Below are 13,941 nucleotides of genomic sequence, written 5' to 3' on the forward strand. Positions count from 1 at the left end.
GAAGTTGACTTTTTTCCCCCTAAACATTTGATTAATCACCAAAGGCTATTACTATTATATTAGGCCTAGCAGTTGTACATATACCAAAGAGGTAGGTAGGAAGGAAGGAAGAAATGAATGAATGAATTTATTGTAGCATTTATTAAAGCAAAAGATTTGAAACAATGTGAATATCCTTTAATAGAGGATGTACGTATTAAAAAGAATGAGACCACTCTATATGAACTAATAGGGAAAGCTCTCTAAGACATATTAAGTACAAAAGCCGGGCACTGAAAAAAAGACATATGCACAACAGTATTCTAAATGCTTGTAAATGTTTATGACATCTCTGGATAGAAATGCTATAAATAGGTAACAGTTGTGTGCCAGGGAGAGAAACTTCTGAGTAGTTAGTCAAGAAGGAAGAGAGCTTTACTTTTTACGGGCTGTTGTTTGGTACACTTCAAATATTGTAGCACATGTACATATTTTACCTTTTTGAAAAACAAATTCAAAATAAAGGTTTACATCTCAGATTTAATTTCCAGTTCAGAATTCTATTTTAAACAAAATTTTTACTTTTTCAAATGAAGATAAGGGTAGTAATTTAAGTCATATTATCTCACAGATAGAAGGAAACATTTTGTTCTGAATAGCATTACATTGTTAGATCTGAGTTTTTATTTTAAAATTACGTTTTTTAATATTCCTAAGAAGGCAGAAATATAATCATCTAGTACTCTTATTGAATAAACTGCTAAGAGTATACAACAGGTTTTGTATATTAAAAGCATACCTACATCTTTTATAAAAATTATATTTATTAGCTCAACATTCATTTTTTAAAGAGGCTTTTCTAGTTTGAATATTAAAATACACAGATGATTATGTTTAAATAATTTTATTTTGAAAATGTAGCCATTATATATGAAGATGCTAGTGAAAGGTGAGCATTTCCATTTACTAGTATATTAAACTGTATCTGAGGACACCATATAACATCTTTCCATATTCTTCCCACTTTTCCAGCGGATCCCCTGGTCGGAAGCATAGCCACTCAGTATTTGACCAACAGAGCAGAACATGACAGGATAGCCAGACAGTGGACCAAGAGATACGCAACATAATTCACGTCATTTGTATGCAGTGTGAAGGAGCAGAAGGCATCTTCTACTGTGCTGCAAATCTTTATAGCCTTTACAATACGGACTCTGTGTATATGTTATACTGATTCTACTCTCTGCTTTTATCCTTTGGAGACTGGGAGACTCCCCAAAAAGGTAAACGCTATCAAGAGTAGAACTTTGTAGCTGTAGATTAGTTATGTTTAAAATGCCTACTTGCAAGTCTTGCTTCTTTGGGATATCAAAATGTATTTTGTGATGTACTAAGGATACTGGTCCTGAAGTCTACCAAATATTATAGTGCATTTTAGCCTAATTCATTATCTGTATGAAGTTATAAAAGTAGCCGTAGATGACTAGGAATTATGTCATTTGTATTAAACCCAGATCTATTTCTGAGTATGTGGTTAATGCTGTTGTGAAAAATGTTTTACCTTTTACCTTTGTCAGTTTGTAATGAGAGGATTTCCTTTTACCCTTTGTAGCTCAGAGAGCACCTGATGTATCATCTCAAACACAATAAACATGCTCCTGAAGGCATAGTTTCCTGTCGTAATATTTTAAGTCAGTCTTGTTAGAAGGTATGTCTGAGCTGATTGTTGAAGTAAACTGTGGATATGAAGATTGACTACTAAAGACTAGTACAAATAAATGAATTATTAAATTGAAAACATTTGAAATCTTATTAAATGTGTAATGTTTTTTTCCTTTAAGTCCTAATAAAAGAACATGATGAGCTTAAATATGCAAAACTGGATTTTAAACCATTGGTCTCGAAAACATATAAAACTCTACTTTTGGTAATAAGATATTTGAGCTAAAAATAATACAAAATCCTGGCTCACTCAGGAATCTAATGTTGTCTTGTGGAACATTTTGTTTTCAAATTGGTGATTTCTTTTTACCATTGATCAGCATTGTCAAATAACTAGTCTGGTAGCTATTCTATGGCTTGGTGCATTTTTTACTTCTAATCCTAGTCTTGAATTTTCATGGTGTATGATGTATGTGTGACCATTCTTATTGTGGTACTTGGCCAGCAGGTGTAGCTGATGGCTAAGCTGAGTTGTACCTTATCTGCCCTGAAGATACAATAGAACTCTGGATTAGTCTGCCCAAATTTTAAGGGGTTTATAGGTTATATAGATTCCTTCTTTCTAGTTATAATTATTAAATATTAGATTTCTTATAGGAGTTAGAATTACTTTGCAATATTCAGATTTCGTCCACAGTATACATGTGCTTTTTAAAATTTTTCTATGACTGGGATAATTATTGAGGTCATTCTCTGGTCATGTAACCAGGATTGTGGAATATGAAGCAAATGTCTTCTCCAGTCCTAAGTACAGAAATAGAGTACCTACAACCTTAAAATTTATAGAATGGAATTATTAGCATAAAAATACATTGCTTCAAGATAAAAGTAAAACATTTATAGTTGAATATACCCTCACTAAGAATAGTGGTCTCCTACTTGGGTGTTTGTCAATAGAAGTCTTAAGTCAGTAAAAATAAAAATTTATATACTTATCTTTCAGTTAAACTCACCCTAAAAAAACCTCCCCATATTACAAAGGAACACCAAACTAACAGGTAGTATTTTGAAGAATTCATGCTTAGGCCTATGAAAATTTCTAAGCCTTGACTATTTTAAGCAGTGACGAATAATCTGTAATGTAGTGCAAGTCAATGTGATGAGAGTAGGGACCTTTCATGTGAGCTCTAAGGCTTTCTGTGTGTTAGCTATTGAAACGGTTTCCCCAGTTCCAATAGTGTGCATTCTACACCCTAGAGTAATGAATTTCTCTCTTGGTGCTAAAAAAGCTTCCATCATACTGAATATGAGGATGTCTGGGACGCTGTCATTGGACTTCCTTCATTTGCTATCAACCTAATTACCACTAACAACCATTTGGCTTACTTTGTGGGCTATAATTCCCTCTACTCACCTGGGACAGTGGAAGGAGGTGATTACTAGAAATTATATGTGACTTCCACAAACTACGTTTGTAGCCTTGAATAAGATACTTCTTTGAGTTTAAATTTGTTCATTATTAAACAAGACATGAATTTGATTATTTCCCTGTTCTCTAGTGTCCTCAAACACAAGTAAGTCTAAAATTTTTGCTTGTTCTGCTTTCTCTTTCAGGGAACAGTTTCTAATGGACTGGGAAAAAAAAAACAAAACGATCATTTTGTTTCCTACTAGTCGGTTCCCTTAAAATTCTGAATTTTTTTTTCTCCTTTTTTGAAATACTATAGATCTGCTTCCCAATTACATATATTTTCATCTGTGTACACTGTAAATAAGGTCCTTTTTACTTTGAAACTTTGCTCTAGATGTCAATTATGATATTTCAAAACCCAGATTTTTTTCTCATCAAGAACAAATTTTATAAGTTTACAAGCCCAAGTGTAACTGCATAAGTATTCAGGAATGGCCACGTTACAGTGGAACCTGGCGTGTTCTCATTATAACCATGTGCCCTCAGAGGGGCTGTGCTACCACTACGTGCCAGGCACCATTTAGTTACCAAAGGGACTTACCTTATTTAATACCCCCTAAAGAGCTAAGGAGAGGGAACACTGATGATCCTCGGCTGACAGGGTGAAACTGATGCAGACAGGTTAAATATCTGGTCCCAGATTGCATAACCAATGTGATGTGGACGTACAGCTCCATTCTTTACCACTAGGCTATGAGTTTTTGTTATAACATAGGTAATATTGAATATAAATATATAATATATATGACATATATATATATATATATACATATATATATATATATATATATAGCAGGTACATTGTATAGAGATACATCGATAACTTCTGAAAATTATTCAGTAAGATACGTATACTTTTGTATTTTAGTAAATCCTTACTTGAATAGTCTATTTTAAAGTCTCATATGGAACGTTACAAAACAAGGCTTTATTGATACTTTTCAATGAATCTGAGATATGTTTATTTAGACATTTGTCATAGGAATACTTATAACATCACTGGTTTTCCATTTTTTAGTTTGGAAAATAAGGAATGATGTTATTTTAAATTTAATTAACCATGCATCACATAACCAAATCAGGAAATTTATAAGCATTTGATGACTACTTTTTTGAAAATAACAAGATGTATTAGCTGTCTAGTCATTGCTTTTTTTGCCAGGAAATCACAGGGATAAAATTCTGTAGACATACCCAGTTTGAATTGACCCATGTATATGCTATTCGTGCTAATAAGAACTTTGAAGTGTTGTGTATTTGGAGTCAGCCCACTAACTTTTCCAAATGTATTCTTTTAACAATACAAGAATGACTATTGTAAAATTTAAGTCAATTTTAGTCCTGTGACTTCAGATATTAAACTGCATTGTGGTCATGTTAATGCAGTACATTAACAAATATAACAAGTACATTGACAAATATATTATGGTCAAATATATTATGGACAGAATTATGGCAATGATATAAAATCATTATTTTTATAAAACCATTGCAAATTATTTTAAGAGGCTGAGATAATGAGTCTACAATTACGTTATTCACTTATATTTTTGTTAGTGTTCCATATTTTAGATAAATAGAATATATAAATGTTTTATGTCAAATATTTTTCAAGTAATACTCAAAAATAATTCATAATTACATTTTAGTAGATAGGCATTATATGAAACGTCAATTTTTTTGTAATTAGTTTGTCAATTTTTGGGGGGTAAAGTTCTTTAATGATTTAAATGTATAGCTCTCTAGTGTATTTCCACACAGCGGACTGATAACCCTTTCAAAATGGTCATAAAGTGAATTTCTGGGACTGGTATATACACTGCATTGCCAGCAGTGATGGGTAGTGTTAAAGCCTGGTCAGAATCAACCTTGTTAATTAGAAATGAGGGGTGATCCTCTATGGCAGATGCATGTTACCACACCTAGCCTAACTCTGCTTTTTCTCCCTGACTCTCCGTTAACTCATAAGCACTTCTCTGAGGGCAGTGTCCTGGATTTCCAGCAGTATCTTTCTTGTTTCAATTTGCCGTCTGCTGTACTCTCAACTTCTTGGGGTCCCAGTAGCTCATGTGAGTAGAAGCCCAAGGTGAGTTTTTAAATGATAATATCCTGTAAGACCAAACATAAGAAGCTAAGTTTGAAAATTAAAAAATAAGTTAGATTGCCCAGATTCAGGCACAGGGACAGTGTAAACATCTTTTCGTAGTATTGTCATTAATTATATATGAGAAAGTGATTTGGCTGTGGTTAGGCAGCAGAGCCCTGGGTATTATCCCTGGATATGTTCAGAAGTAAGCTGGACTATGGCATAGCATAGGAATTGTTCAATACCAATGAGTGTATTTAGACAAATTTAAATTCACTTTAAATCTTCCATATTTAGGGGTTACCTTGTTGAAATCCAGTTAGCCTGGAGTCCCAATTATGCAAGTCTACCCAACACAGAGCATTAGAAGTTTTTTCCCCCAAATCCTCCAATCCCTAAAGTGTATCTCAAGTCCAACGCCTTTGATGAAACCTTTCTATTTTACTATCAAGTACCTTTGTCTGTCTTTCTGTACAAACATCAGAAGTAATAAAAGGAATTCATGCATGTGCATATTTCCAAGTACCAGCAACAAGCTAGGTTCCCTTGTGAGCAAGAATCCTTTTTCTTGCTTTTTTCTTTTGGAGGGGTTGTGTGGAGGGTGGTTATGCTATTTAACCCTTTGACCTCTTAGGAGTTTATTCTACACATTTTAAGTGCTTGCTAATTGAAGGTCCTTTTAGGCACTGTGATGCACACAGAGATGAATACATTGTCACATCCTTAAGTAGTTTATAATTTGCCCAGATAGATTTTTTCCTTCTTAGCAGAGGACACATCTTTGCTAATGTGAACCCATTTTCTGTTGATTGAGAATTGAAGAGATGTCCCTGCTGATTTAACTATGAAAATATTAGTGTAATGATTTGCTAAATTTTACTCAATCTATAATATTAAACATACTTAATATTATTTGATGCTTTTAAAATAATCACTCTGTCTTTCAAACTATTCTTAGTACCCGATGTCTCTAGTGTGCATTTTAGCATTTTATTATTTCAGTTTAATACCTTGTATGTATTTATCGGTGGTAAGCTTTTGGAGGATAACATCTATACTCCTGGTTTCGACCTCAGCCTAATATCTAACGTATACAAGGTCTAAGTTCCCGAACTTGTTGCAACGATGTTGCCAACCTTTTTTGATATCAGACGGATTATTCATTATGAATTTGTACCAAATGGACAAACAGTTAACCAAGTTTATTATTGTATTTGGAAGTGCTGGAAAGGTTGCCTGAAAAAGACGACCTGAACTTTTCACCAACAATTCATGGCTCTTGCATCACAACCGTGCACGAGCTCACAGGGCACTGTCTGTGAGGGAGTTTGTAGCCAGTAAACAAACAACTATTGGAACACCCTCCCTACTCACCTGACCTGGCCCCCAACGACCTCTTTCTTTATCCAAAGATAAAGGAAATATTGAAAGGAAGACATTTTGATGACATTAAGGATATCAAGGGTAATACGACGACATCTCTGAAGGCCATTCCAGAAAGAGTTCCAAAATGGCTTTGAAGGGTGGACTAGGTGCTGGCGTCAGAGCATAGCTTCCCAAGGGGAGTAGTTGGAAGGTGACCATAGTGATACTCAGCAATGAGGTATGTAGCACTTTTTCTAGGATGAGTTCACAAATCTAATTGTCTGACCTCAGCAATGCTTGCTGAGTGAATATGATACCACACATGTAAGTCTTCTCCATAAGATTATTCAGAGACCATGTGAAGCATATCAGCTCTGTCTCAATTCCCCATCATACTGACTCAGTGCTTTCTATGTGGTATATGCTGGATACAGTCCTGTTAACTCAAAATATGAGAAGTAGCAATAGGTTAGTGCCATCTTTAATGTCTACTAGTTTAAAATGGAGAATGATTTAAGTTGGTAATTTCAAAAGTCCTTAAATATACCAAAATACTTTGCTAAAAATTTACATAATTTCCTATTACTATCTTAATTGATTTATTTATCCTATTCCCTTTTACTGTTGAAAGGAGAACACAGAGGAGTACGTGTATCTGCATACCATATTCTTTTAGGGAAATCTAATTGGTGAAATGAAGTGATGACCTTTGAAAACATTTCAAAAGAAGTTGAGGGAAGTATTTTAGGGAACAGGAACTAGTTTACTGTATAGTAACATGGAGAGGTCAGGCCTTGAGTATTGAAAATTGGGTATTGAGATATCCAAGTCTCTCTGTTTTTGTTCCCCCTTCCCCCCAATTCTAGATTCTGTGAGAAAGGGACATAGAACAGGATAAAAGAATCCAACAGGTCCCTATTTTTCTTTATTGCTCCATGTTTTCCTGGGCCAATATGTAAAATTGAAAGGTGACTGGGTAAAGGCTCCCTGATTCCAGGAGTGTTAATTCCAACAACTGCTCAGTCATTGTAATATATGAGTATTTCATAAGTCAGCTGAGTGCACTCAGGTATGCTTGCTACTTATTGCTCCAGGCCTAATTCAGACCTAGGGGGACAAAGGTAAACTGTGAGGTATTGGGCACGAAATGAAGTACTGACAGTTATGGGGCCAAGTGTGTGAAGATATTGTAGTGACTGAGACTAAGAGCTGATGACAGTTTTTATGTGAGCATGTCATGATTTCATCTATAAAGTAATGGAGAAGAGTAATTACAAGGAACACAAGGGAGTGAGGGAATAAATCTATATAGTATAAGAGTATCGCTGGCACCCCTACCTGATTATCATTTTTAGGAGCGATTTAACCCTCTGCTAAGTTCTTTCCCTGGCCTCACAATTCCGATGGTAAAAGGTCATTTCAAATATACATGTGTTTTCTATAGTTTGTTTTTTTTTAACAACACATAATTTTATTTGTGTTTTATGTTATCTCCCTCAGCTTGATCATGAGCCCGTAGAAATCAGGGATTCGGTTCATTTCCCTCAAGTTATTAGTTGTATACTCTGCCAAATATTTTTAGGTATTTAGGATTAACAATGAACACAGCACACAAAAATCTCTTTATAGGATTGACTTTTCAGTGCAGGGAGACAAAAGTTGAAAAAAAAGTAATACACACAGTGGCAATAAAAAATTGTACACATTTTAAGAAGGAAAAAACATTAAAATTGTAATATTCAATAAAAAACGGTAACAAAAGATGAATACAAGTTGTGTGTATACATTTTTTGGCACCTCTAGTATATAAGTGCTGTAGAGGAAACTAAAACAGGGAAAGGAAATTGGGAGTGTATGCTGGGAGGGAAAAGGGAAAATTACAGGGCGGTTCTAAAAAGGTAGAAAAGACCTCACCAAAAAGTTGAGTCAAGGGCTGAAGATGGTGAGGGATTAGCCACATGGGGAAAGAGTATTCCAGGCAGAGGGAATAGCACATCGTGGAACAGCACATTAAAAGACCCTGCAGCAAGAGCATGCCTGATGCATGAGAAAAACAGCGAAAGAAGTTGAGGGAAGGTGGGACTGAATGAACAACTAGGAGAGGAGTAGGAGGCGGGGTCAAGAAGATGATGGCTGGACAGATGACAGAGGGTCTTGTATGTAGTCCATTGTATTCCATTGTAAGGAGTTTGGTAGGATACTAAATAAGATGGGAAGCGATTGGAGGGTATTTTAGCCAGAGTGATAGGATATGTCATCTTATTAGAATCTCTGATTACTGTTAGGGAAAAGACTGGGGGAGAGGGAGCAGGGTAAGAGATACTGATTACTTCAGCCTGGGTGGCGTCAATGTGGGGATAGTAAAAGGATCAGATTCTGGTTCAAGATAGAGCTAACAAGATTTGCTAATAGATTTGAGTATGTCATGTGAAAAAGGAATCAAAATTTGGCTACAGAGCAAGCTAGAATGCTGGAGTTGAATTAACTAAGATGAACCTGGGGGTAGAGCAGGATTGGGGAAAGATTAAGCTTAGTTTTCTCCAGGCTAAATTTGAAATGCCTGTAAAACATCCTAATGGAGTTATTAGTGCAGTCTGGAATTCAGGAGTTTGTTCTAGGCCAGGCCTGTACTTTTGGGACTCATGCGTGTACAGGTGATACTTACAACTATGAAACCAAAATCAAGGAAGTGTTAGAGAAGTCTGGGCACAACAGCGATAAGAAGTCAAGGAGATGAATCGGAGGAACCCAGGAAGGAGCAGAAACGTAAAAGGAAAACTCCAGGAGAGTGGGCACTGGGAAAGGAAGTAGGAATGATCTACATCAGATGCTCTTGAGGAGTGAAATAAGAGGACTGAAATGTCCATTTTATGGTGGTGGGCATTAGTGACTTACAAGCACAGTTTTGTAGGAACGGTGAGGTCAAAAGCTCGATTAGAGTAGATGCCAAAGATAATGGAAAGAAATTGGAGATTCCCAACAATTTGCAGTAGAGTAGAGAAATGGGGAGTAGTCAGAGTTTTCTTTTTCTAAGATGGAAAAAATTACATTCTATGTTGATGGGAATGAGTAGATAGGGGAAATGGACTTTGTAGGGCAGAGGCAGTGTTCTGGAGAAAAGCGTCTGCCATACCATTTACTGAGGGTATTTCCAAAGCTCTCTGCACTTTCCTTGGACGTTTGTCTCTCTTCCTGACTAGACTAGAAGCTCTGGAAACACTATCCAGCACTTAGCAGTATTGGCCTTCACCAGATTCTTGAATTCTACTAGGTGAGCGGGGCGGGTAGGGGAGTGGGGGGAGAAAAATCTAGCACACAAGTGAAGTTGTTGGCCTTTGCTGGGAACTGAGACATCTCGTCCCATCCATAGTTAACAGAGCTGCAGAGGACCAGGGCATGGGTCCAGCCGAAGCCTCAATGTAGTGGGAAGCTTGCTTGTTGCTTCTGCTCCATGAACAAGGAAGTGCCCATTGGCTGAAAGGCTGGGGGCACCACGTAGTTGGTTTAAATCTTATGCACCTTAGTATTTTCTTTCCTTCAAGTGATTTTCCGTAGTCCTTGAAGAATCTACCTTGACACCAAATTTAGAGAAATTTAAGCATTTCTTGAAAGCTTTGTCTGCTGTAAATTCTGGAAACAAGAAACTCATGTTTCCCAAAAAGCTCATCGTAGTCTAGTCGGGAAAGAGGTGTCTTAGGCTGAGTACAGAGAGCTTTGGCAACAACACAGTAGATGATGTGGCAGATGAATTCTCTCAGTTGGATAGAGAAAAACAACTCTTTCTTGCCCATTTCAGATGATTCTAGAAAACTGAGCATTCTTTACCCCAGGTCTGCTTTGTGGATATAGTGGTCAGAAGACAGAGACACTAACTTCTATTACTCTGACTTCCGTCCTAATCTCAAAGTAAGACACTCCTAGCTCCAGGCCTCTGTCCCCCTGGGCCTTACTCAAGATGTAGAGATTTGGAAGAACAGGTTTCATTTCCAGATATTCCATGAGGCACTGAGCTCATGACCGCGGCTCATACATTCTACCTTGCTTCCATTTCCCAGCAACTGTCTTGATTTCCTGCTCCCAAGGTTTGTACATAAGAAATGGAACATGTCGTAGCTTATTTTCTCTGAAAATTTAGCCTGACAAAGAGAGGCCTGAATCATAATTGGTGCAACCACTTAATTTTGCTTAGAGTCAAGAATTAACAAATTGCTTAGAAGTTAACTTCCCCCGCCTCCCCACAATTGAGTCTTGCTGAGCAATACCTTTGGTGTGATCATTGCACATTTAAACCCAACTATACTTATCTGAGCTTAAAGAAACAGGGTACGGCTCTTCTTTCATAAGGTAAACAAATCATAACAATATTTTTTTTGCATATGTCACATAACACACAGGCTGATGGTTGCTGACTTTTTCTCTCATTGCTGAAGGTCTTCGTGTATTGACTGTTTTCTCCTTTGCGGTCCTAACCTTATCCAGTCCCTCAGTTACGCCTTATCTGCCGGAGCCCTGTAAGTTAGCCTCTTGTCCGTACAGAAGACTCCCCCCTATCCTCCCATCACTGTCACATTAATCCTCCCAGAGTAAGCTCTTCACCAGGACACTGCTTGCGCCTAAGACTTGAGTGGTTGCCCATTGTTTACAGAATAAAGTCCAGGCTCCTCACAAACCTAGTTTTCTGTCATGACATCAGTGTGTCCCCATGATGAGGCAGCTTCTATTTTAGTGGCAGCTTCAAATGCACTTGTTTTGTAGTGAAATACCAGAGTCATTCTTGCCAATGGCAGCAGTTCCATCTTTCCCTTAAAAATATTTTCTCAGAGCAGTAGCAATAGTGACTCACTGAGAACACTTCCTTCATCCTCTGACTCTTCTTCAAGGTTTTCTGCTCATAGGACTACAACTCTTTGATGCTCTGACATCCTAATAATTTTTTTTTACTACTAGCAGTTCAGAGTATTGATGCATGTGACCTTGTGGCTGGCCATGTTAAGTTCCAAACCTCAGAAAATGGATTGTTTAAGATACGTTGCTAGCCCCACCAGTATTTTACATCTGAATTGATGTACTTGGCGCTTTCAAGACAGATGGTGCATTGCTTCTGTGCCTGAGAGCATTTGGCAGTGCTGAAATCGAGCCTTCTGTTGAGTCCAGAATAATTCAGTGATGAGTGGGCAACTTTGTATATTTTTTTTGGCTGGATTTGAATATTTGGAAGTGTTTTAGCTTACATGTTAACTATATGCAAGTGCCTTCATAAAATGACATTACAGGCAAGTACATAATCAGTGTATAAGCACTGTATATCAGGTTGGCATATGGTACCACTTGCTTTTATTTTCATGATAGTGATATGTTTCTAGTAAGATTAACAAGTATTTGGCCATATTTAAACATGGGCACAAAACTTTCCAGGATTAAAGTTACCTGTTAGCTAGGCTAATGTTAGTTGAAATCAAAAGGGAGGCTTTTCAAATGTTATTGAAGTGAGTTCAAAGGGGCAGAGGTTTTTAAGTCTCCTGCTGGTCCTCTTCTTGGTTTCGTTGTATTCCGCTGGCTGATTTCTCAGGTACCTTGCTAAGACAGCATTTCCTTATTTAAGGGCGGCTGGAAGATTGCAAGGAATAGCATCTCTAAAGCCCTATGTTTTGTTACTTAAATTTAGAAAACCTTTTTGTATTCCTTTTCACTTGGATCTGGTTAGAGCTTTCTTTGTGATTAGCCAGAAATGCATTCTTTTCTCTGTATGTATTTTCAAAGTAGGATTTATGTAACTGGTGATCATTTAGGGAACACTAGGTGTTAAGTATTACAGGATGCCAAATCCCACAAGATAAGAACAGAGGTCCAGGGGAGCCTCTGAAGAAGAATAGCAAAAGCCCCCCACCCCCTTTCTGTACTCAGTTGTGGGATATTATGTTGAGGGAGGATGATGGTTGATTTAAGAGAAGATACTATAATATGGAAAAAATGACCAGCCCGTTTCAGCTTTGGGAAAAGGTTTACGCTTTTGAGCTTGGGTTAAAAATATTGTATTGCCTGTTCTCATAACGCTGGAAGGATACAGAGATCAATAAAAAGTTTCCTCAGGTTCCGTAAGTCAAACTTGTCTGTCTTCTTTACATTTACAGGGAAACCCAGATCACAAAGGCTGGTGGATTCTGGTGATGGGACTATTAGTACTGATTCTATAATGTTCCTGTAAATTCTTTTTCTGACATTAAATAGATTGTGCACAGGTACTCTGACTACATATCTAGATTCACATCAGATAACATCCCCACGGACTGATCTCTTAGTAGTTGCCTCTTCTTTAGCATCTACAACTCTGAGCATGTCTAGAAGACTCAGTTCCTATCTACTACGTAGTGGCATACCCGGGAGAGGGGCAGCAGAAGACGGACTTAGGAGGACACATACACCTAGGCACACCAAAATGGCTGAAGGCTCCTCTGAAAGTCGCTGGAATCTGTTCACATAACCTGAGCTCCAAAGTTGGGATCCTGCCCAGAAATCTTTAAAATCATCATTTCCAAAATAAAACATCTCATTGAATAAAATATATATTACACATATATGAAAACTACCAAGAGTTTCATCCTGACATTTTCACACGTTCTCTTGAAAGAAATGAATATGGAGATGACGACGTTTAGATTTTAGTTGCATGATCACTTAGAGTAGTTAGAGGTCATTGATTTATCACAACAGTTTCTTTGTGAGTAAAATATGCCAATAATAAGTAATTTCAATTGTGATTTCTGGGTCTTCAGGATACTGAACTCTAGATAACTTAACCACCAGCATGTAATAGAGTAACTAAGCTTTCAAATTTCTCATTTACTGTCTAGCTCTATGAGAGACAGAGAGAGAGAGAGAAAGAGAGAGAGAGAGAGAGAGAGAGAGAGAGAGAGAGAGAGAGAGAATTAGGCCCAGACAAGTGAATATGAATATATTCATATTCACTTGTCTGGGCCTAATTTTCTCAATTATGTAAGTGAAAAAAAAACAATGAGTAACACTGCAGAAATGTAGTGTCAGGAAAAAACTTATTTAGTGGACGTATCTGGAAAGACTTAAGCAGTAAAACAATAAAATTGCAAATTGCATGGATAATTATATGTTTGAGAGGAGCGTTAAGCTTCGCTATTAGAATATTGTTTTCGCTTGTGCTAATAGGTTGCATCACATCTTTTTTTGTTGTTTTTTGTTTGTTTTTGTCTCTGGGCTCTGAAGATTGAAGTTTAATTAATTGCCAAGAAGGACATAAGTGAGTATATATACATATTTTTTTTATTTAACCTCACCAATAATAGATACATATTTATTTAAGGATGTGTAGGTATAATTAATGTAACTGCCATAGATTCTTCTAGGA

At 36.8% G+C, this 13,941-nt stretch overlaps 1 protein-coding gene across 8 annotated transcripts in view; it reads left to right on the forward strand.

Annotated features, from left to right (window-relative positions):
* The window catches only part of UBE2E3 (ubiquitin conjugating enzyme E2 E3), an 84,253-nt gene extending 82,609 nt beyond the window's left edge, over positions 1 to 1,644 (forward strand). For 6 of the 8 annotated variants that reach the window (XM_081051386.1, XM_081051387.1, XM_081051388.1 and 3 more), the window contains one exon: positions 1,012 to 1,644. In XM_081051386.1, the coding sequence (XP_080907512.1) occupies positions 1,012 to 1,109 (98 nt within the window). In that variant the 3' untranslated portion in view covers positions 1,110 to 1,644. The remainder of the gene's footprint in view (positions 1 to 1,011) is intronic. The other 2 variants (XR_013993510.1, XR_013993511.1) reach the window with 1 other exon arrangement.
* The last annotated feature ends 12,297 nt before the right edge of the window (positions 1,645 to 13,941 follow it).

The sequence above is a fragment of the Rhinolophus hipposideros genome, assembly GCF_964194185.1.
Source record: "Rhinolophus hipposideros genome assembly, chromosome: 6".
NCBI classification, from domain to species: domain Eukaryota; kingdom Metazoa; phylum Chordata; class Mammalia; order Chiroptera; family Rhinolophidae; genus Rhinolophus; species Rhinolophus hipposideros.